Source organism: Artibeus jamaicensis, unplaced genomic scaffold (genome assembly GCF_021234435.1).
Source record: "Artibeus jamaicensis isolate MK-2021 breed Jamaican fruit bat unplaced genomic scaffold, CSHL_Jam_final contig_391, whole genome shotgun sequence".
Classification (NCBI taxonomy): domain Eukaryota; kingdom Metazoa; phylum Chordata; class Mammalia; order Chiroptera; family Phyllostomidae; genus Artibeus; species Artibeus jamaicensis.
The window spans coordinates 8,998,683-9,023,530 of record NW_026521814.1 but is presented as its reverse complement, the minus strand read 5'-3'; the positions used below and the strand labels follow the sequence as shown (position 1 = coordinate 9,023,530).

The following is a 24,848-nucleotide window of genomic DNA, read 5'->3' as shown; positions in this document are numbered from 1 at the left end:
AGTGATTGAGCGTGGATCTGTGAACCAGAGGATCGAGGTTCAATTCCCAGTCAGGGCACATGCCTGGGTTGCAGGCCAGTTCCCAGCTGGGGACACACGAAAGGCAGCCATACATTGATATTTCTCTCCCTTTCTCCTTCCCTTCCCCTCTAAAGATAAATAAAATCTTTAAAAAGAAACCCTTTCAAGTCAGTCAGCCAAGTTCAAATCTAGATTCTCCTTATCAGCTATTATTGAGTGCTCTGAATTTTCTCATCTGTAAAATGAGGGCGAATACCAGCTTTGTGGGCTATCTTATTTGATGTTCATAAAACTCAGCGAGTCCAACTGTGGCTCGTTTATGGTGTGCAACAGATGTCAGTTCCGCTCCCGTCCTACCCCCTCAGTTCAGCAATGATGTTGATCCATTTAAATGTCTCCGTGGATGTGAAAGCGAAGCCTCGCAAGTGTTTTATTTTGTTGCCCATTTGTTTCAGTGGAGCTTGATCGCCCCTTGGCATGGACTTGAGGCCCCTTTCCCTGATGAGTCGGAGGTTTTTTAACCCACAGAGTTTTGATTCCAAAAGAAGAAAGCTTTCTGATGGGATATTCAGATTCACCTGACGAAGGGTGAAAGGGAGCCTGTTTGGGGCCGAAGTCCTCACTCTGCCCCAGGGACACTGCTGTTTCTTGAACATCTGAGGCACACGCTCCCTGTGGGGACCTGGCAGCTACTGTTCCCCTGCCTGGGAAGAGAGCTCTTCCCCAGAGGAGCTGTGGGATTTGTTCCTCCTGTTCTTGGTCTTTGCTCCAACGTTCAAATGTTGTTTTCTCAGTGAGACCTTGCTTTACCCTCCCATCTAAAATTTCAATTCTCCCCTCAATAGTACTTCCTGTCCCTTCCCTGTTTTGTCTTATACCACTCGATATATTGAATATTTCATTCATTTATTGTTCCTTTTTCCCACTAAAATGTAAGCTCCATGAGGGCAGGGTTTTTTTTTTAAACCGAGGTATTCCCAGCATAGGGTGGTTCCTGGAGCACCGTAACTACCCCCTGTGTATGTCGCTGTCTTGTATTTGTGCAGCTGAATAGACACTCTGTTCCTAACCCCTTCAGCTGGCCATGTGGAAGGCACCCGCCACTGCAGAATGAGGCGGGCAGTCATTTTGCATCAGTTTCTTTTCTTCATCTGGATTCAGAGAAACTGAGAAGAAAATGTAGAGGAAGAAGAAGTAAATCCCCCCAAATCGGAGCCACCTAGGAGACTTCAGTTATCCTAAAAGGGAGCAGCTAGTTGCGTGAGTATTTAAACCACTGCTCTAAGAGTTGTGAAAGATCTCCGTTTAGCAAGTTTTAATTTGAGACAAGTGTCTTAAACTATTCTTTTAATTCCATTTGGTACACGCAATTTTTACTATTTTTCCTCTTATTTTTTCTCACTGGTGGGTTGCAAGCCCAGAGAAGAAGGCAGCGTTGGGACGGGGATGCTGGCTGTTGATGCACGTGCTCTGCCCCACCTTTGGTGGTGCTCTCCCAACGCCGACGGGGAAACTGGTCCTGGTGCCAGTTATGGTGGAGAAGAGACTGTGCTCCTGACACACTGTCCAGGAAGCTGACACTTACTGTCTTTATGGAGTGATCACTTTCAAACGATACTTTCTATGGAGAGACATTTAAAATGATTTGATTAGAGATGAAGACACACTGAGGGACCTGAGGGCATAAACACCAAAAGCCTTGTTTCAGGATAGAAGAGGAAGCAAGCTGAAAATATGTCAAAGGGGCAAAGAAACTCATGAAAGTTACCCAACTGCTACAATTATATGGGTAGTGTCCCATACCATATTTGTGTGTAGTGGGGAAGCGAAATGAGAATGAAGATTTGCCAAGCGAGCTCTGTATATTGGTTACCTATGTGTCACCTCTTTCAAACATCTACAGTCAGTCAATGTGGATAAGAACTGAGCACTGATGGTCAAAGTTATAAAGCCACACACACACATACACAGACCTAGATTTCAATCTGCCAATTTCCAGGCATGTGGTCTCCAGGCAAAGTTCTCTCACTCTCTAGGCCTCAGTTTCTTCATATGTGAATAAAGATGATAATGTCTGTCCTACACTGGTGTTATGAATAAAGGATTAAGATATGAAATGTACAATACTTACCATATAATAGCTTATCAATATGTGTAATTATCTTCCTTCCTAAACATGCTCATCTTAAATATTTAAAAAGTAATTCACCTTGTGCCTGTGTCCTCCAACCATACTTCCCCGTGTTCCCTTCCTTCATGGTCACACCCCTTGTTCTCCTTTTCCTCACTTCACATGCACTCACACTCACTAATATGCGTATACGATACCCTCCCCACCCATGGCTCTGCTCCCACGAATGCCACCAACCACCTCTTTGTTGCTATCCAATTGCCCTTTTTAGTTCTTATCTCACTTGTTCTTTAACGTAACTAGAGGATTATACATACACACCTGCCTTCACTTCTTTAAGTCACTCCTACAAAATGGTGCAGAATTTCTTCCTCTAAATGTTAGCAGGGTACAAAATGCCCAAAGACTAAACTATGCTGTAAACATTTTAGCTATAACAATGGTGTGCTAAAACAAGAATAAAAATTCAAATACCTACAGTATACAAATCAGATTGGCACTTTGAAAAACAATTACTTGGGAATATTTTTGTTACTTTTACCTCAGTTACCTTACAACCTATTTTGAAGATGGCAGAAATTCATCAAGGAATACAGAATCAGCAAAACAGTGCAGATTGAGATATCAGAGGTGCAGTGAAGTCATGTAGATGTTTCACGAAAGAAGGTAAACAGTTACTTTCACTCCATTCATTTACTTGGTATATACATCCCATTATTTACCAGGCATTTGTGCAGCTGCTGCGGTTATAATGGTGAAAAAGACAAAGTCCTGCTTCGGGGAGGTTACATTTTCTGACGAGAAGGGAGAAGATAAAAAGTACAACTAGTCAGCCCTGGCTGGTGTAGCTCAGTGGATTAAAGGGTGGCAGGTTTCATTCCCAGCCAGGGCACAGGCCGGGGTTGTGGGCCATGTACCCAGTAGGGGGCATGCGAAAGGCAACCACACACTGATGTTTCTCTCCCTCTCTTTCTCTTCCCCACCTCTCTAAAAATAAATAAAGTCTTTTAAAAGAAGTACAAGTAGTTTAATAAGAGCGTTAGGTAGTGATATGTGTTATAAAGAACATACTGATAAAAAGCACCTGGAAGGACTATGAGTATGGATCTGGAGCTATCATGTCCGTGCACAAACCCGGGCTCTCCCACTCAGCAGGCGTATGATGCTATATTTATTTTTAGAGAGAGGGGACGGGAGGGAGAAAGAGAGGAAGAGAAACAATGATATGTGATCAGTTGCAATCCCCCAACCAGGGGCCTGGCCCACAGCCTAGGTATGTGTCCTGACTAGGGATTGAACCCGTGGCCTTTTGGCTTGTGGGAGGACACCCAACCCATTGAGGTGGCTATGGGTTTTCAAATACTGTTTTCCCCTCTAAGAAACTCACATGGAGCTAAGACCTAAATATCAGGAAGGAGTTCAAACTAATAGGGATAAATTAAAACAACTCTGGCCCAAATAAAGAAGAATTAGACTGAAATGCAGCTCTGTTCTTTGTATTTCCATGTCACACAGTAAAAGAAATATGTGAAGATTGGACCACAGCAGCACCTTTCGTCACCCGTCTTCACATTCATCCGAGCTTCCTTCACTTAGCTCCTCGCTGCTTTCTCCTTCACTCTCACCGCTGCTGTCCTCTTCACTATCTCTATCATCTTCCTCAACATTTGGAGACTTCTCTGCCACGGAAAAAGAGAAAATTGCTTGATATGTTTCTTAATATTTCCACCCTTTGAAAAGTTATAATTCTCCTTGCTTCCCCCTCCACCAAGAAATACATATTTTTGGAATAAGAGAACTGAGCTGAACTTTGTTAACTGTGTATGAGTTTAAATTAGTAGTACAAACAAAAACATCTTACTGGCATAAAGATGTTTGAGAATTTAAAGTAAACTTAAAACTAGGTCTGTGAAAATATTTTTATTATTGTGAATGTAATTCTTAAATAGAATAAGTAAATTCTTAATAGAATAGGATAATTTAGAGGGTACTGGCTTTCCCTGGAATTGTGGGATAGACCCTTAACACGGGACAATTAGCATGTTCTGTTCCCTCCGAAGACTGTGGTACACGTCCAGGAAGCCTGCTTTGTTTGGGCAGTTCCACCCCACAGAGGACAGGAAGTCATCTTGACCATCCACGAAGGAAAAGCTGGTTTCATTAAACCATCCAAGATAACCACTTAGGCTTTTCTTAACCACTTCCTGAGGATGTACTTTGCCAATCTCCTGGGATAATGGGTTTTTAAATAGTGACTGCTCATAGTTCTGTGAGAAAGAAGGAATTCCAATTTTTAAATTTACCCATCAGCAACATTTCTTCAATAAGTGACAAAAACTCCTTGGCCTCAGGGTTTTCTGGTTCATAAATTAGGACTGAAAATGAACAACAGAAGGTGTGTTATTAACGTTCAAAGTGTTTCAGCCAACAGGCTCCTCAGAATGAGGTTGAAACTGCCAATCAGAGTAAGTGAAAATGCACAAAGCAATAAACATCAACAATTATACCATGGGTATATTTAAGTGCAAAGAGAAAATGCTCTACTTACCTTAGGTACTTTGTAAGAGAAATCTCATTCTATTTTTCTCATTCTATTTTCTATCTCCTGTCCAAAGAATCAACCTGTCACTATGAGGCTTCCCTCACAGGCCTGAAACCAAGCTGTTTCATAACTAATTCCACAAACAAGGCACACATACGGCAAAATATGGACACTTTGCTACTAAGGATGTGTGCCTAGAGTCTGTTAATCCCTCATTCACCTCAGCCTCCCAAAGTCTGCATGACATCCTTTACTAAAGATCTCATGGGAACACCCTGAAGACAAAGGAACAGAGTTGGTTTTGTTTCATTTTTTGTTTTTGTTTTTTAGTGCAAGCTCTTCCAAAGTAGAGATGCCATTTCTAAAAACCCATCTTTCAAACAGGAAAACTGATGTTTCTTATCTTTCCTCCTTAAAACGTTTACCCCAGTTTGCACCCCGGTCATTGCCTCCCCTGTTCATCAGACCCATTGTTTTCCGCACTGTTTATTCCCTTTTGTTGGTCCTTTATGTGAATGTGTCTGTGAATGTGAATGTGTATGTGAATGTGAATGTGTCTGTGAATGTGAATGTGTCATCTTCCCTTTGGACTATACCAACAGATTTTTTTAAGCCTTGTTGGTGTGTTACCAGTGTCCTACAGAGGAGGATGATTTACACCTTTTGTTTGAGAGTTTTCTGGACTATTTTATTTTTTAGATCTCTCTCTACTGTCTTCCCGCCTACCTTGAGTAGTCAAAATTCTGCATCATCTATTTCATGCTGTGGCTCCTGTGCAATATCTCGATGGCACCCAGGGGGCACTGAAGCATCAAGTGTGCTATCGGCCTGGCTACCAGTGAGAGAACTGTGGATGGTCAGCCAGGCCGCCCCCACCTCTTCCCCGCCCCCAGGACCAGCCCCCATGGCTTTCGTCCTGACACACCAAACCAGTGTCTTTATTTCCTAATCCACTACCACAATGCTCTACCAATCTGCGATAGCAGGCTGTACACATGCTCACAGCTGCTTCTGAGGATCCCACAGGTATTTATACATCTTTTAAGGTTTCTAATAAAAGTAACTTTTTATACATTTTAACTTGGAGTAAATCTTTCTCTGAGGCTAACCTTCTTTCTAGAGAGGGGGTTCTCCAACTCGCTCCTTGAGAGACTAGTTCCTTAAGATGTGAATACATACTTGGAAAACTAGGTTAAATAAAATTAACCAGGGAACAGTTACAGTAAGAGGCAGTTGAAGGATTTTATGAAACATAAACATGCTCATAACTATTTTGAATCTTAGAGAAGCAAATGTGGTTTCCCCAATTTATTATTCCTATGGGATCCTTTTTGGTAGGACATTTATTAATATTATTAATTTTCTAGTAACACACTTTAGAAAATTTCTTATTGCAATTAGGATTATTCCATGGGGTTAGAGTATGACACCAGGTACTCGCGTGGTTTAACAAAAACCGCTGGCAGCTGTTAATTTTCACAGTGAGAGAAAGGTGTCTGCATTGAAGCTTAGCCCAGCAGTATCCATTCCAGGTGATGAATCGAACATTCTTCTTACTCTTGGACAAGTTAGTAGAGTTTGAAAAAAAAGTAAGAGAAGCTTCTAGCACATGTAGATGGTATTCTGGGGGCTGTTTCCCAACCTGGGCAAATAAGCAGGGCCCAGTGTGGGCCATGAAGAATGTCAGATGTGAATCCAGGTTCTGCCACTGTCTAGCTGTGTTACCTTGCAAAAAGTATTTAAAATCTTGCATTGCAGTTCTTTCATCTGTAGTAATACTATTGGCCCCCCTGGGCTACTTTAATGAATCAATGAGATAATGTAGATTAAGTATTTAGTCCAGACCTTGGTGCACGATAAGTGTTGGACAAATGTTGATTATAATTTATTAGTTTTCCTGGAATGGTCTGGGCCTAGGGAAAGACTTGGTTCCTTCCTAAGAATTCAATGGATACTTTCTTCTGGCTGAAGCTAGGGCAGGGAGCCGGGGGTTCTGCTGCCCGTGGGGTTCTAAGTCTCTCAGGCCACAGGCTGTTCTAGGGTCGAATGTTGGTCTTGTTCACTGTTTACATCCCTACAGTTCCCAGAACAGAGCTGTAGCCCTCAAAACACTAATAAATGAAATAAATGAATAGAGACAACTGAATAGAAAGCAGTCCTTTTTTGCCTAGATAAAATGATATCTAGGCTAATAGGACAGAATGATTTATTTTCTACTGAAAAAGAAAAAAAGTTATAGGAACTATGTTTTCTGAAAATACATCTGTATTTGTGTTAGACTGACAATGATGAGAGCCATTGTGGTTTTCAGGCCACTTTCCTTGAACATTTACAGGCATCGCAGCAGATGGAACAGGTGCTCCAGGCTGACAGAACCCAGGGCTGCCTGGGAGCCGAAGTGTGGTGCCGAGAAGACCGAGCTGCAGACCCCTTCTTACAGGTGCAAAGACCAAGCAATAGGAAGACTGGCACAAAATCTCACAGTCATTCAAGAGATGAACTAAGATAAGTGCCTGGGACTCTTGACTTTCAGCTCCACTTAAAAATCACATTTCCAGGCTGCCGCTAATGCCTGGCAGGAAATGGCAGGAGCAGAGATACCAGTTCTGCATGAGACAGCAGAAAAATGGCTGAAGAAATATTAGGACCACATAAAAACTCAGTGTGGACGACATAAAATTCAAGCCTTCACCAACAGGTAAAATTTCTTGGGGGGAATGCAATACAAATTTTTCAAAGGCAGGACAGAAAAAGAACCCATGGGTGCGTGGGATGCCAGACCGGAAGCCCTGCAGCCAAACAAGATGTAAATGACTGCTGAAATCAGACAAGAAGAAAACACGCCAGGAGCCCGAGGCTTTGTTCAAGAAAATAAATTTGTAAAACATTTCTGAAGGGACAAGCTGCATTATTTCATATAAATTATTTCACACAATAAGTACATTTACTAATAAAATAAATATATTAGTCAACCATAAGAGCCATTTTAAACCTGATTGGTCCATAACAGTGTCTCTTTTCCAAGTCTTTGCCTATTTGACCAGAAATACAAGCTTATTAATAAAATGAGAAAGTGGAAATATAGTAGGAAATCACGGGCTTTCAACCCAGACCTGGGATCTCAACCAAACTTTACCACTCAGCAGCTGTGTGCCTTTGTGTGACCTAGTTCTCTTTGCTAGCCTCAGTTTCCTCATCTGTAAAGAAGGTTTAATAATACCAGCCTCACAGAAGTATTTGAAGAATTAAACAATGTAATATGAATGCTTCCCTAGTGGATGCTCAATCCATACATACATAAATATGTAAATACATAATCTATGTTTACATACATAAATATATAAATATCTAGAGAGAGAAAGGGGGAATGTCTAGAAAAGAGCTAGAAGCAGGAAAAAGGAGACAAAAGACTAACACTGTAAAACTGTACATTATATTTTGAGATCCATGCTACATGAAAAATTCCATTTGTCTGTTACTGTGAACACAGAGAGGGACTTTGGCAGCCCTCAGCCAAGTGTTCCTTTGGCACCGCAGCACTGGTACTTCCTTCTCCCTGAGGCAGAGTCTGCCTTCAGCTCTCCTTCTCCCTTGAACTTGCTTGGTGTTGCTAAACCTGGGCCTCTGTACCTTCATATCAACAGCTACTTCCTGCCCCAAACCCCCACCTCTGGGCCTCTTTCCCGTGTTTCCACCAGCCTCTTCTTTCTTTTGGGAGCAGTATTCTTTCCCAACTTGCTCCCTGGACCATGGTGCCTATGTTAAGGCCCTCCATAACTCCTTTTTCTAAAGCCTAGTCCTTAGTTTTAGAGGCCCATATTTTGACATAGAAAAATAGTGCACAGTGTTACTAGATGAGCCAGTAGAGGTGAAAACCAAACCAAATCTTGTCTATGTCAATCCCAAAGGGTTTTGAGCATGTGGGCTCTAATTTCTGCTTTCTTTGTAACTCCTGGCATAACTTCTGGTACAGATATGGTGGTTAGTATGTATTTGTTGGAAGGAAGATGGGAGTGAGTAACTTTAAAGGGGTATAACCCCATTAAGATAGATCATTTTGACTTTTCATCCCCATTCACCTGGCACTTAATGTGTATTCACTGGCTGGAGTCAGGTCAATAAGCATTTTATTAAGCACCTGCTGTTTATGCATCACACTGCAGGGCTGACAGCCAAAACTGACCGAGAGATGGGATTATCAGTGCATATATTTTGTAAGCCTCAGCCAGAGGCCTTCTAAAACTAATTGATGAATACTGAAAGATGCTATATAAATTTTCCCACAACTAGGCTCCACAGGAAACTCAGAGAACCAGGAGCTAGAGCTACAGTCCCTCACTTCTACCCTAGCCCCACAAAGAAAGGGGTTGTGGGGGGAAGAGGCTTGTGTTCCAGGCCATGACACCCACTCCCTGAGTGGGGCTGATGAGGCTGCTTAACCTCTCTCTGCTTCGGTTTCATTATTTATAAGAATAGAGGATAAATCCTTAGATGATTTATTCTAAGGATTCCTTCTGATCAAAAATTCTATGTATGGGCCACCAAAAATAGTTTTGAACAAAATATTTTATTTAGTGGCTTGTCCAAAGTGTAGGATAAAATAGGTAGTATTAAAGCATTCAAGAAACCCATTTTAAAAATTAGCCAGTGAGCCCTGGCTGGGTGGCTCAGCTGGCTGGAGCATCATTCCATACACCAAACGGTTTCAGGTTTGAACCCTGGCCAGGACACATACCTAGGTTGCAGGGTCCCTATCTCTGGTTGGGAATGTAGGAGAGGCAACCAGTTGATGTTTCTCTCCTCTCCTTCTCGCTCTAAAAATCAACAAACATTTTCTCAGGTGAGAATTTTTTTAAAAATTGCCAATGATTTCAGAAGTACTGTATCTATAGTGGGGACTCTGTGAGGCAAAAGCGAGTAGATGCTCACAATTCCTATACTACATATTCAGTTCATGGACTTTTACCATGAGACTGCAGTTTAACACCAGTTAATATTTTGAGTCCTGTTATTAATAAAGTTTATTGGAGAGTTGCCATTTCATTTTGAAAATTACTGAGACGTATTAGAGAAAAAGACAGGTAAAATAGTTGAAAACATTGTGGACTTCAACTGAGAGTGGGAATCTTTCAAAGTTGTGTAATGGACTTTCTAAAACTGAAAAATACAATCTTTGAAATTAAGAATTCAATGGATAGCAGTAAAAAAAAAAAACCTCACCGGATAGTTTTAACAGGCAATGAGACACAGCAGAGGATAGGATAAGTCAACTCAAGTACATACAAATAGAAACTATCCCAACTGAAGCAGAGAAATAATAAAAAAAGGAAAAAACCCAATACTGACTATCAGATATACATGGGACACCATGAAAAAAAGTCTAGTTTATGTGTAACTGAAGATCCAGGAAGAAAAGAGAGAAAGAGAATGGGGTACAAGTGACATTTGAAAAGGTAATGGCCAATAATTGTTTGAAGTTGATGAAAACAACAACCCACAGAATTAAGAAACCCTGCAAACCTCTCAAATCTCCCTTTGTATAAAGACAAAGAAAATCACAAGTATGTTGAACATCAGGTCAAACCACTATAAGTCAAAGATAGAAAGGAAATCAGTAGGATTATATTCTTCTACTCAAAAGCATCCAGCAGTTTCCCACTCAGAAACTCTAAGTGAAGACCCTTAAAGTGTGGAAAGGTGCAACGCAATCTGCACAACCCCAACTCAAAACCTGTGACCTCATGTCCTATCACACTTCCCATCGCTTATTCTGCTCCAATTACACTGCTGTCCTTGTTCATCAGGCACACTCTCATCTCAGCATATTTGCTATTAGTCCTCCCTGGAACTCACTTCTCCCAGATACCCACCTGCCTAGTTCCTCAACCTCAAGTCTTTGCTCAAGTCTTTTCATGAGGCTTCTGGGACCATCTTACCTGAAGTGCTTTGCCTCCTCCCAGTAATTCCTATTCTTTCTTTCCTACTTTATTTCCCCAAATAGCACCTATCTCTATATATGTTTATTATCTGTCTGACACTAGATATAAAGGCAGAATCATTATGTCTTGTTGGCTGCTGTATTTCCAGTGTCTAGAACAGTGCCCGACACATTTAGGCACTCAAATACCTTTGGAACAACTGCATGTTAAGTAAGGGTTGTTGCACGACCTGACACGTCTCTAAAACTAAAGGCACAGATCCTTATCATAAAGGTAAGGATTTTGACTTACCTTCATGGTAATTAGTGGTAATTAATTAGTCTCTTTCACTTGATTTCACTCAAAGTTAGTCTAGAAGTCTAAATTTGTCCTTATACTAATCAACCTAATTTACTTTCAAGAAATCACTGGGACACTATCAGGGAAATTCACTGGAGTTATGAACACCAAACCATCTTGTATACTATGGAATGTACTTAGAAACAAAGAGAAGATTGGAAAACAAAGTATTTTGTACTTACTCATCTGACATAATTTTTTAGCCAAACGGTAGTCTTGGCACATTTCTGCTCTTAAGAACTGGAAAACATTAAAACATAAAATTTTACAGAGAATTTAAGTGTCAATTATAAACTTTCAAGAAAATATTACATTCATGATTATTTTGCTTTTAACATTACACATATTTTTCCAGGAATGAATCTGTCAATCTCAATTCAGAATATTTAAGGACTTTTCATGGCAAGGCAACATATATGATATTTCTACTTTGCTGCTGCCACACGATATATATACTATGGAACAAGTTAAGAATACATAGGTTGATTCAACTGGCAGAGATGGTGAAGACATTAGCCATTTTAATATACTTTTGATTCAGATTCAGTTCTATGTGTGAGCCTCATCCATAATTACCCGATAATACTTAGTTAAAAATGTAGATTTACAATTTACATATGTATGTTCACTATTTTCCAGTATTACTCTCATACCATCCTTTTACAATTTACATATGTATATTCATATTTTCCAGTATTGCTCTCATACCATCCTTTTACTATTCCTCTTACATTTTTCTTATACAAAGTAATACATGTCTTTGTACATAGAAAATTTAAAAGCTAAATAGCTCTGTCCTGAATTTAAAGGGCTCTGTATGTCCACTATCCAGACATGTTTATTATTACATCTTCATGTACAGTTTCCATAAATGACCACATATATATACAAAAACTAGGATTGTTCAGTAACATTTTTAAAAATAAAAATCGTGTTCATGTTTACATATCATAATTTTCTCCCATGGAATTAACTATCCTTATATATATTTCTTTATCTAGGCTGCAGTTTACCAAACTAATATTTTATTATTTAAACTATGATTCCATTGCAAAAATTAGCCTACATTTAGATGATTGTTTTTGCTTGTGTGACATATTCTGAAACATATGTAGAGACACTAGTTCCATATGTGTATTCTCCAAGAGACATGAGCAGTGGGTCATATACAACAACAACAAAAAAAACAAACAAACAACACTTCTCACACATTTCCAGATATTTGATAAACACCCAGGGGCCATTTTAAAAAGCAGTTCCTTACCAGCTTTCTAAACTTTTCACATGGGTATTAGATTACTTAGTTTTCTAATGTAAATAAAACTCTTCTAGAGATATTTCTGTAAATAATTAATTTCATCACAATTCTCATTTATTCACACATTAATAATTCTCTTGTATTTAAAAAATATATTCTTGTCTAAGGTTAATTCTTATTTGTAGATTTCTTCCATTTAATTATCTCTGATTGATCTACATCATTTTTCAAATATCTAACTTAAACTGATATATTAATTTGATTTTATGTTGAATTATTAATTTGTTCCTTTAATTCTTTGTACTTTCCTTATGCTTATTTTACTCTTCTGGTTTCTGGCACTAATATTACATCCATTAACTGTTATTCTTTCTTGAATCATCATCATCATCAAAGCATTTGAAATTAAACACTTTTTAAATGTTTTCTTATTTAGTGTTATGGTTATAACTACTTTCTAAATAAGTTATAAGTTTAGATTTTTATTTTTAATTCATGAGTTACCTAGAAGACTATCTTTTAGCTTTAAGTAATTTTGTTAGTTCACTTATTATCTTTATATCTTTAAAGTTTTTATGGAAAATTTAAATTTAAACATGAGAAAATTGTAAAAGAAATACATGCCCCCAGTTCTCACCTTTAAAAATTAACATTTTACCAATCTGGTTTTATCAATATCACCACAAACTTTTGCCCCCTCTGCCTAGACTATTTAAAACCAGTTTATATATATGTCACCTCATTTTACTTTAAATTAAAAACCCAATCACATTATTGCTATCACACCTAACAAAATTAACAAGAATTTCTTAACATCAACTAGTATCTAGTCTTTTAAATGAAGTATTATATTAATAATACTAATCTCCTAAAATGAAATGGTGCATAGAATCCATTTCAAAGGCTCCTGCACACTGACCTATTTTTTATTTGCATTGATCTATTTTATGTTGTTAACATAAAATATATTTTCTCTCAATAGTTGAAAAGCCAGTGAAATTAAGCAGTTTGCACAATGGATATTTGACTAAAGACTTTCATGAAAATTACTTAAGGCTTCAAAATTAAGCTGAAGGCAAGTCTTTTAAAAATTGGTGTTGTATTAAATTACTTGTGACATCCAAAATAATGCTCAAAAACTAAACTCAAAACGTGAATTTCGACAGGATCTTGACTGGAAAATAATTCAGTTATAAGTCATTTTAAAGACAAATTGGGAAGTCTCAATTTTAGCATACTGTATTACAAAACTGTTGTTAATTTTCTTAGATGTGATAAGGGTATGATGTTACTTTAAAGAATGAACTTATGAGACCCATGCTCAAATTTTAGGGGTGAAGTTTTATGATGTCTGCAACTCACTTTCAAATGTTCCTTCTACTTCCACTTTGCTGAGAGTTTTTATCATAAATGGGTGCTGGATTTTATCAAATTCTTCTATATCTCCTGTTATGATCATGTGGTTTTTATTTTTCATTTGGTCGGGAATCATTTATTTTTTGTGAATATTGTGCTTACCTTGCATCACAATGAATCTCAGTTAATCATGGTATATGATCTCTTTGATGTATTGCTGTATTCAATTTTAATATTTTTTAAAGATTTAATTATTATTTTTTTTAGAGAGAAGGGAAGGAAGAAAGAGGAGAAACATCAATGTGTGGATGCCTTTCATGGGACCCTTACTGGGCACCTGGACCCCAATCCAGGCATGTGCCCTGACTGGGGACTGAACTGGCACCATTTGGTTTGCAGGCTGGTGCTCAATCCACTGAGCCACACCAGCCAGGGCAGACCCAGCTCTTGAATTCATTGATTTTTTTGTATTTTTTTTTTAGACTGTATGTCATTTATTTCTCTTCTGATCTTTATTAATTCCTTCCTTCTGCTCACTTTAGGCTTTGTTTGTTGTTGTTTTTCAAGATTGTTTAAGTGTAAAGTTAGATTTTTTGTTGTCTTTTTGCTTTTTTAAAATATTTTTTTATATAACCATTGTCCAACTCTTTTTCCCATTTGACACCTCCACTTAGTACCACACATTCCCTTTGGCTTCCTCCTCTCCTTGCTTAGTTCATGTCCATAGGTAATGGATATGTTCTTCTTTTTTTAAGGTTTTATTTATTTGTAGACAGAGGGGAAGGAAAGGAGAAAGAAGGAGAGAAACATCCATGTGTGGTTGCCTCTTGTGTCCCCATAATGGGGACCTGGCCCAAAACCCAGGCATGTGCTTTGACTGGGAACAGAACCCACAACCCTTTGGTTTGCAGGCCAATACTCAATCCACTGAGCCATGCCAGCCAAGGCTGCATATGAATTCTTTAGCTACTCCATTTCCCGTACTGTTCTTAACATCATTGTCTATTCTGTACCTACCAATTGGTTCTTCTTAATCCCTGCATCTTTCCCCCCATCTTCCCCTTCCCCTCCTAATTGATAACCCTCCAAATGATCTCCATATTTATGTTTAGGTTTCATTTTTGCTTGTTTGCTTAGTTTTTTAGATTAAATTGTTAACAATTTTGAGCTGATTACCATTTTAATGTTCATAGTTTTTATCTTCTTTTTCTTAAATAAGTCCCTTTAACCTTTCATATAAAAATGGCTTGGTGACGATGAACTCCTTTAACTTTACTTTGTCTAGGAAGCACTTTATTTGTCCTTCAATTCTAAATGATAGCTTTGCTGGACAGAGTAATCTGGGTTGTAGGTCCTTGCTTTTCATTACTTTGAATACTTCTTGTCAGTCCCTTCTAGCCTGCAAATTTTTTTTGAGAAATCAGCTGACAGTCTTATGGGAACTCCTTTACAGGTAACTCTGCTTTTCTCTTGCTGCTGTTAAGATTCTTTATCTTTAACCTTCGATGTTTTAATTATGATGTGTCTTGGTGTGATTCTCTTTGTGTCCATATCATTTGGGACTTTCTGTGCTTCCTGGACTTCTATTTCCTTCACCAAATTAGGAGTTTTCTTTCATTATTTTTTTAAAATACATTTAAAATTTCTTGCTCTTTTTCTTCTTCTTCTGGCACCCCAATGGTTTGAATGTTGGTATGTTTGAAGTTGTCCCAGGGGCTCCTTAGCCTATCCTTATTTCTTTTTCTTTTTTTGTATTCTTTTCTCTTCTTGTTCTTCTGATTGAATGTTTTGTATCTGCCTTGTGTTCTATATCATTGATTTGATTTCTCAGCTTCATCCACTCCACTGTTGATTCCCTGTACTTAATGTAACCTTCATTTCTCCCTGCGTCTTTTTTATGCTGTTGAAGTACCTAATGAGTTCCTTTAGCATCCTATGTTTCTTTACTCTGCTTCTGATAGATTGCTTATCTCCATTTTGTTTGTTTTTCTGGAGTTCTGTTCTGTTCTTTAATTTGGGCCATGTTTCTTTATCTCTTCATTTTGGCAGCCTCCCTGTGTTTTTTTCTTTGTATTAGGCAAAGCTGCTTTGGTTCCATCTTAGGAATGTGGCCTACTGTAGAAAAGTGCACCCATAACTTGGATGGGGTGGAGCCTTAGGTAATCTTAGTTGGTCAACCATATGAACGAGGGTGATGGAGTCTCAGATATGATGTCATGCTCTGTGGCTCTGTGTGGTGAAGGGCTCAGAAAAGGGACAAGGGCTGCTGCCTGGCCTCTGGAGTTTTGTCCTGGAGAAAGCTGTCCCTTGGCACTAGCCCTGATGCCAGACACTTCTGTTTCTTCCCATATGACACTGGAGTGCACAGGGAGTGAGTCTGTGCAATTCTAATATGGTTGTGGGCCCTTTAAGTGACGCCTGAGAATTCCACAGATTCTTCTGACCCCCTCCAATCCCACTATTTTTTGCAACCAAAAGTTATGGAGACTTAGCTTCCTGGCACTGGAACCCCTGGCCTGGGTGGTCTGGTGTGGGAGGGGATCCCTCCCTCCTAAGGTATCCCTCCTGATTTTTATCTACCACAGGTTAAGTGTGGGACTGCCCTTTCCATGTCTCCAGGTCTCCATTCCTCCTACCCATATTTAAGACTGTGACTTCTTTAAGTTTTTAGTTATGTCTTCCATACAGGTTGGTTTTCTGATGATTCTGGGTAATAGTTGTTTTGTATTTAGTTGTAACTTTTTTGTGGTTGTGTTAAGTGGCAAGCTGTTTACTTATGCCTCCATCTTGACTAGGTAAAGTTAGATTGTTTTTGAGCTTTTTCTTGTTTGTTTGGATAGGCTTGTAATGCTATGAATTTCCTTCTTAGGATTGCTGTCCCTGTGTCCCACAAATTTTGGATTGTTGTGTCTCATTCTCAATTGTTTCAAGGTATCTTTTGAGTTCTTCTTTTACCTTGTTGACCAATTAATTGTCTAAAATCATGTTATTTAGCTTCCATCCTTGTGTATTTTTCAGTGTTCTTTTGATTGATTTCTAGTTTCTTAGCACTGTGGTCAGAGAAGATGCTTAGACTTCTCTTTGAAGTCTAATTTTGAAGTCTATTGAAGTTTATGATTTCAATCTTGTTAAATTTACTGAGACATGTTCTGTGTCCTAACATGTGATCTATCCTAGAAAACATTTCATGTGCACTTGAAAAGTAAGTATATTCTGCTACTTTGGGATGAAATACCCTGAAGATATCAATTAAATCCATCTAATCTAGTGTGTTGTTTAAGGCACACCATCTCCTTGTTGAGTTTGTCTGGAAGATCTATCCATTGATGCAATTTAGTGTTAAAATCCCCTGCTATGACTGCATTTCTCTTGATCACTCCTCTTATGTCCATCAAGATTTGTGTTACATATTTAGGTTCTCCTGTGTTGGGTGCATAAATGTTTACTAGGGTTGTATCCTCTTGTTGGATTGTTCCCTTTATCATTTAGTGTCCTTCTGTGTCTCTTACTATAGCTTGGGTTTTAAAGTCTATTTTGTTGGATATAAGTATTGCTTCCCCAGCACTTTTTTTCCCCTTTCCATATTTCCATGAAATATCTTTTTCCATACCTTTACTTTTAGTCTGTATCTTTCGAGATGAGGTAGATCTCTTAAAGACAGCATATATATGAATCTTGTTTTCTTATCCAAAAAGGCTACCCTTTTTGTTGGAGCATTTAAACCATTTACATTTAAGGTGATTATTGATAAATATGTATTTATTACCATCTTTAAACTATTTTCCTCTACTTCTTCTTAAAGAAAGCCCTTTAACATCTGTTGCAGTACTAGTTTGGTATTAACAAACTCCTTTAGTTTTTTTGGGGGGAAGCTCTTTATTTCTCCTTGAATTTCAAATGATAGCCTTGTTGGGTGAAGTAGCCTTGGTTTGTAGATTCTTGTTTTTCATCACCTTGAATATTTCATGCCAATCCTTTCTTGCCTGAAATATCTCTTGAGAAATCACATGACATCTAATTGGAACTCCCTTGTATGTAAGTCCCAGCTTTGCTCATGGTGCTTTTAGGATCCTCTTCTTCTCTTTTAAACTTTGCCATTTTAATTATGACATGTCTTGGTACAGTCCTGTTTGGGTCCATCTTGTTTGGGACTCTATATTTCTTGGATTTGTATGTCTTTTTTTTTTTTTTTATCATATCAGGGAAGTTTTCAGTCGTTGTTTATTTGAATTTTTGATCCCTTGCTCACTCCTTTTTTCTTGTATTCCCATGATGTCAATGTTGTTATGCTTCATGTTGTCCTAAAGGATTCTTAAGTGTTCTTCATTTTTTAAAATTTTCTTTTTGTTGCTCTGCTCAGGAATTTTCTACCTTGTCTTCTAAACCAGTGATTCAATCCCCTGTTTCATCTAACCTACTGTTTATTCCTTCCAGTGTATTATTTATTTCAGATACTGTGTTTTTTAGTTTTGACTAGTCATTCTTTTATTATTTCTGGTATCTTTTTCATGCTTTTGAGTATCCTTATAATCATTACTTTAAACTCTATATCTAATAAATTGCTTGCCTCCATTTTATTCAGTTCTTCAGGAGGATTCTCTTGTTCTTTCATATGGGGTCTATTTCTTTGTCTTCCATTTTGGCTGTTTGTTGTTTATTTCTATGTATTAGGTAGATCCACAAAGACTCTGGTGTAGACCTATGTCAGACACTGCATGTGACTGGCCCTGAGCAATCTGTTTGTATCTATCAGTGACCCAGAGTGTGTGGGTCCCTCTGCTGTGCCTATTTGTGTGCAGAAAGATGGGATGGCTTTTACAAGCACCCAGCCCAGCTAAAGTCTCAGAGCTTCAAGAGATCTGCTTTAGTTGTTAAACTTAATCACTGAGATAACCTCCGGGTATACTCCTCAGCTGCCCAGCTTAAGTACCACAGGGCAGGAGAAGTAATTCCTATGTGCAGGGCTTCTGCTTCCACTCAGGCTGATGTCACTTGGAGGGGAGTGCTCTGCCTGGGAAAGGTGGCCTCTGCAGTACAGGGACTGACCCAGCACAGGGATCCTGGCAGGTGTTCCTTCAGTTCTCTCCCCAGAGCCACCATCCCCAGACTCTCCTCACATGTCTCTAGTTCATTCTGCCCTCCTTCTGCTGGAGTCCAGGTTAAGAGGCTGCAAATGGAATTTTGTGTGTTGGTCCTCTGATAGTCTCCAGCCATCAATCACTGGTGGACAGAAACTCTACTGCTTTTCATGGTTGGAGGTTATCTGGGTTCCTTTCCTGACACTGTTGCTATAGGTTGGGGAGCCCAGCTTCTGGTTTGGACTCAAAACTTCTTAGGGGCAACCCCCTAGCCACTGAAATATCCTTCTAGAACTTTAGTTACTGTCTGTAGGAGCCCAGTCATCCCTTTTGCTCCTCCTCCACATTTCCTACCAGCATTGTTGCAGTGAACTGGTTTCTTCTGTCTGCCCGTTCAATTCTGTCTAGTGTTCAATTGGTTATTTAGGATGATTTCTCTACAATTTAGTTGTTTTTCCGGTTTGGTCCTGGGAGGAGGTTTGTGCAACTTCCACTTAATTCTCTGCCATCTTGGATTTCCAGACACCTTTTTTGAAACTATTTGACAACATAGCAACCTTTCAAATATAGGAAATAACCTGGCAACCTAGAACTCTCCAGCTAACACATCCTTAAAAGAAGGTGAAATTTAGACTTTTTCAAACAAAGATGAGATAATTCACAGCCAACAGAACCGAACTACAAAATATACTAAAGGAGTTTTCCAGGTAAAAGGAAAATAGTATCAGGTGATAAGTTGGATCCTCACGAAACTATAAAGAACACCAGAAATATGTTCCAAAAAACATACCTTCCAATTAAAAAAATCTCACAGGGGTGTCCAACCTGCATCCTGTGGGCCGCAAACATCCCAGGATGGCTATAAATGCAACCCAACACAAAACTGTAAATTCACTTAAAACATTATGACATTTTTTTGTGATTATGTGTCACAATGTATTTGATGTGTGGCCCATGACAACTCTTCTTCCACTGTGGTCCAGAGATGCCAAGAGGTTGAAAACCCCTGTGATACTTATTTAAAACAAAAAGAAAGTATTGTGAAGCTTGTAACATATGTAGAAGTTAAATGTATGACAACAATAATACAAAGGATGAGAAGGGGAAATGAAAATGTACTATGACGGAGTTTGTACAATATACATGAAGTTGTGTAATTTTACCTATAGACTGCGATAGGTGAGGTAAAACAGTTTTGTTCTCCACAGATTATCAGTAAATTTCTGATAATCTATGATAATTTCTGATACATGACGTTGTGTAATTTTAAGTAAAGACTGCGATAGATGAGGTAAAACAGTTTTGTTCTCCACAGATTATCAGTAAATGTTTATGTATAATTTCTGCACGTGACATTGAAGGCTTCAATGCCATTGCACATGCTGGTTCCTGTCAGGAATGCCATCAACTCTGGTTACCAGATGAATGTCTACCCTTTCCTCTTCCTGTAAGTTTCTAAAACTTTTATCCTGTTTCTCTGGTTTTTCTTAATTACTCACTTAATCCTCCCTGTTCCCAGAGAACTTCATAAATACTGCAACTAGCACATATTTCATTTTATTACAAATTGTTATATATAAATAACATATGTCTATTAGTTCTCAAAGGTAGGACATGTCTTTCTTATTTATTTCTATATATTCCCAGTGACTAGCATGGTGCCCGTGCTTTGTGTGGAAAGCATTCCTTTAAACAGTCCTTGAAGGCTTTGGTACCAAAGCCTCTCTTATTCCTGCTTCTGCCTGTTCCAGACTCCTGTGAGTCACTTGCAGAATCTCCTCTCACACCTACCTTGGTCAAAGTCATGAGAGGGATGAGTAGCCTGGTAAGCATCTGGACATGGGCAAGGATCTTTTTACCATTTTTTTAAACTTCAAGGTTATATACTATTATTTTAATATTTTTACATTTCTAAAATTAAAATGTACAGGTAAAGCTTACTTCTGCCATTAATTCTAATGGGGCATGAGTATCACTAATTGGGTTACTGTCTTCATTATCTTCATCACTGGTGTCATCTTCACCATCATCATCATCATCTGTTGATTCAGACAATTTATCATCTATATCCCGAAGGCAATATTCATTATTTTTCTCATGCTTTGCAATGACTTCATCTTTGCCCACTTCACCTAAAACAAAGTACAAAATTAATCAGTAAATGTTTATATAAGTTCAGAAAATTTAAATTGTTACTCCCAATTTATAATGTAATTAGTGTACATGTTTCCTATATAGCTTCCTGTTCTGGAGTTTTGTTTTGTTTTTCATGACTAAACAGCACTGATTTCCATTTTCAAAAAAAGGTAATAAAACTGTCAGGTGAAAGAGGAAACAACTCATACTACTATCATTGGGCTGATATTAATGTTGTTTGGTGCTTGAAATTTTAATAAATGGAAAAGTCTTAATTATAATTTCAAGAAAAAAGAAATTAATGCTATCCTAGCTCCAGAAATATATTTCCTAAATTGTTCTTATAGGAAGGTAAATACCAAATAAAGAGCTTAGAGAACAAAAGACTGGAGAGGCTAAGAAGCAAATGATCCTTATGTCAGTCATGTCACTCTTGGATACTTGAGAATAAAGTTCTTTTTCTCTCAATACACACACATGCAAACTAGGTAAAAACACACGTGGAGTATTGTAAATATAACATTACTAATGATTTCCCTTAATGTCAAGTCACAGTACCTATGACTAACATAGATGACTGAAAAAAGAAAAATTCAGCAACACTGACCGACGACCCATGCAGTACCTAGCACTATGCCGAGTCCCAGGAACACAATAACGAATAGTCCTTGATCTTGGAGTACTTGCAACTTTAACTGAAGAGTCATAAACAAAATGGATAATTATAAACCAGTATGGAAGGGCAGTGATGAAGGTGTGTCCTAGGTAAACAGGAGAGCAAAGGGGGCTGTATCCCAGTCTGGAGCGTGGTCAGGAACTGTCCAGTCTGAGTGGACTAGTCTTTCTAGGGAGAGGGGACAGTGTGGGCCAATGCAGAAGCAAGAATATGTATGGACTATAGCACTTTGATGATGCTTTAGGGTCAAGGTTGAAGCTGAAATGGTGACACATGTGGCTGGAAGTGTGGGTAGGAACAAGACGAATAATATAGTCTTGTGGGCTGGAAACCTTGGGGTTTATCTTAAGAATGAAGGGGCTACTAATACAAGATTTTATGTAAGAAAACAAATATGATCAATTTTGCATTTCTGAAGAAAAATCTGGATAGCAGGGTGAAAAGCCTATTTGAGGGGAGACAAAAAAAAAAGATTATAGTTCTCTTTTAAATATCCCGGTAAGAGAGATGATAGGGTACTGGTAAAACAGAGATGGAGAGAAAGTGACAGAGAAATATTTAAGAGATAATCTCCATGGTACAACCTATTAGAACATTTTCCAAACTTTAGTAATTCTTATGCCTTCAGCCGTTTTGCCATGTGAGTGCCACCTATACTAATTACTTAACATTTTTCTTTGAATCTACTTTTTTAACATAAATTTTGTCAATCATAAATACCATCCTCCATGAAACTGATGTATTAATAAAAATAACATCACAATCATAACACATTAAATGCCATTGCTCTTCTGAACACTGTATCTATTAATTCATTTAATTCTCTCAACATCCCACGGAGGTGTGTTTTGCTTTTACCCCATTCCTAGAAGAAACAGAGAGACTGAGAGGTTATAATCTGCCCAACTTCACACTGCTAATGAAGTGGTGCACTGGGGAGTCAGTTTGGCTCCAGAGTCCATATTCTTCACCACATCTTATATTACTTTTTTTCTACTCAAAACATGCTACTATTAAAGTAATCCTTTAAAAAGTTTACTACATGTTTCCTAAACTTATCTCTTTGGGAAACAATACTGAATGAGCATACAGGACTCCGTTGGCCCCACGGATATCTCTGCTTGAAACTAACTTGTGCTACACCGTCCTTTTCTTGTAAGATTTTGAGTATCGGGGAAGTTTTGTGAGATGCCTTCTTTAATGGGAGAGTGGCCAGGAGCTACTCTAAATAATGTAGAAACACCTGCATTAGAAGAAAATGAGCAAGTCTAGAAGAGCTCTAGAGAAAACAATGTTAAGAGAACACAGACCAAAAGAATTAAAAAATTGGTAAAACTCTTGAACCTAAAGCAAATTCATGACTCTAAAAAGAAAAAAAACCCCTGCTTCCCTGAAAAGGGATACCAAGTCCTTCCCAGATAAGACGGTTGGGCCATGTGAGCCATCTACCTGCGTCTGTTTCCTTTACAGTCTCCATCAGCTCACAGCCACTCACTCTGATCTTCCAGTGTGGACCCAGCCTATTCACTGGCTCATCACACTGAGGTCATCAGGGGAAGGGCATTAGGTGATGTCACAGAAATTGTTAATTCACAAACACAGAGCTTCATGAGAGATTTCCTCATCCCTAGATCTAAGGCAGTCCTCTCCCAGGTGCCATTTAGTAACATTATAACACCTATCACAACCTATATTGTATTGCTTTTTTGTTTGTATTTACTTTATATTATTTGTTTACTTATTTATAATAGTTGGTTGTCCATCTCCCACTAGAATGTGAACGTCAGAAGGGCAAGAACCTTGCCTATTTGCTAACTATTGTATCCAGTGCCTGGCACTCAATAAACTGCTGTTGAAAGAACAGAACTTGTTAATGTTTTCATTTGGTATTTTAATTCATTCTAAAATTTAATGCTCTATTATTATCATTTCATGTAATTTTTTCCCACAGGGCCTACACCTGACTGCATATCAAAACCATCTGGTACGTGAATTAGAAAAAGTACCAATTCCCAGGATCCTCTCCAGATCTACAGCGTTGTTAAAAACTCCAAAGGCTCTGGTGAAAGAGGGCTGAATTGGAAGCAACAAACAAAAAGACAAAACCAAGAGTTATTACCTGTGCTTTCTTTTAAGAAGGAAGATGACCATAGCTTAGACTGTAGATTTGTTTCTGTATCTTCATTTTCAATACTCTTTGAAGACACTCTATTTTCGGTATTCTTTAAAGAGACCTTATTTCCAATACTTTTTGAAGAGACTTCCTTCCTAAATGTTAAAATTAATAGTCAAAAAATACTTTCCTAGATCACAATTCTGTTTAAGGCTTTATATAGGTACATGCATATTTAATATAAACACACAGTATAATAAACCAACAATAAACTAAACTATGTCTGGCATTTGCCATTGTTATGATTCTTAGAATTTTTCATAATTCTTTAACACAGAGCATATAAGCAATCAGTTCTATGAATGGCTTTGGCACATCATTATGACATATATAATAGAATAAAAGGATTTAAGGAATACTAGTCTTTTTTTTTTTAAGTTTGTAAATCAATTCTCACCATTGCTAAATTGCTACACTTATGGAGAGAGTGCAACACTAATATTAACCTTTGGTCTATTGACTTCCATTTGTCAAAGTGAAGTTATTTATGGTAATAATGCCTCTAACCATTTTTAAAAATATCAACTAGTATACTCTAAAAGATCTGTTATTTAAATTTGGTTACAATTAAGGAAAGATTCAAATTTTTTCCTTTTTGTAATATCCTTTGGAAACGGAAGATATTTCACTTAGTATCTGCTAAGGTTAGAGAGTGAGTCTAATTAGACAGCTATCTCACCGGAATGGATCTACACTACAGGGTTTTAGGGTTGAGCACTGGGCACATTCATGAAACGCCCCCAAATTTCTACTGGAATTAAACAAGTCTTTCAGGAAGCTTGTATTTCAAACTTTGGTTTAAAGTGATTTATAAATTTGTCAAACATGGGCCCAAAAATTAATTAAAATTTACTTTTCCAAGAATGTCTTAGCTCCATTTATAGAAACTTGTGTTGCTGACATATAAAGTTTGCTGGCCATCCTTGGTCTTCGTCCAAAGAGGCATTTATTTAAAGTGTAAAAATGAGAATAAAAAAATAACTTGTCATTTGTTTCAGAAAAGATAAAACATGCTCATGTAATAACACACAGCTAAAATGTTTCGGCCTCCAGTACTGAGTGCTGTGGGGCTGCCTCAGCCACTTCCCCGTCCAGCTCTAGATATGCTCAAAAGCTGGACCAGAACCCCTAACAGACCAAAGGGCCAAGATCTACAGAATTTTGTCCAGCAGTAAGTAAAGATATATTTTACCTTTACC

At 38.1% G+C, this 24,848-nt stretch overlaps 1 protein-coding gene across 1 annotated transcript in view; it reads right to left on the bottom strand.

The window, feature by feature from the left end:
• Positions 1-2,844: 2,844 nt before the first annotated feature.
• ERICH2 (glutamate rich 2) overlaps positions 2,845-24,848 on the bottom strand; it is a 37,228-nt gene continuing 15,224 nt past the window's right edge. The window contains exons 4-8 of the mRNA XM_053665025.1: positions 23,596-23,744; positions 20,606-20,796; positions 11,155-11,212; positions 4,456-4,527; positions 2,845-3,831 (exon numbers count right to left, since the gene is read on the bottom strand). Coding sequence (XP_053521000.1) covers positions 3,710-3,831; positions 4,456-4,527; positions 11,155-11,212; positions 20,606-20,796; positions 23,596-23,744 — 592 coding nt within the window. The 3' untranslated portion in view covers positions 2,845-3,709. The remainder of the gene's footprint in view (positions 3,832-4,455; positions 4,528-11,154; positions 11,213-20,605; positions 20,797-23,595; positions 23,745-24,848) is intronic.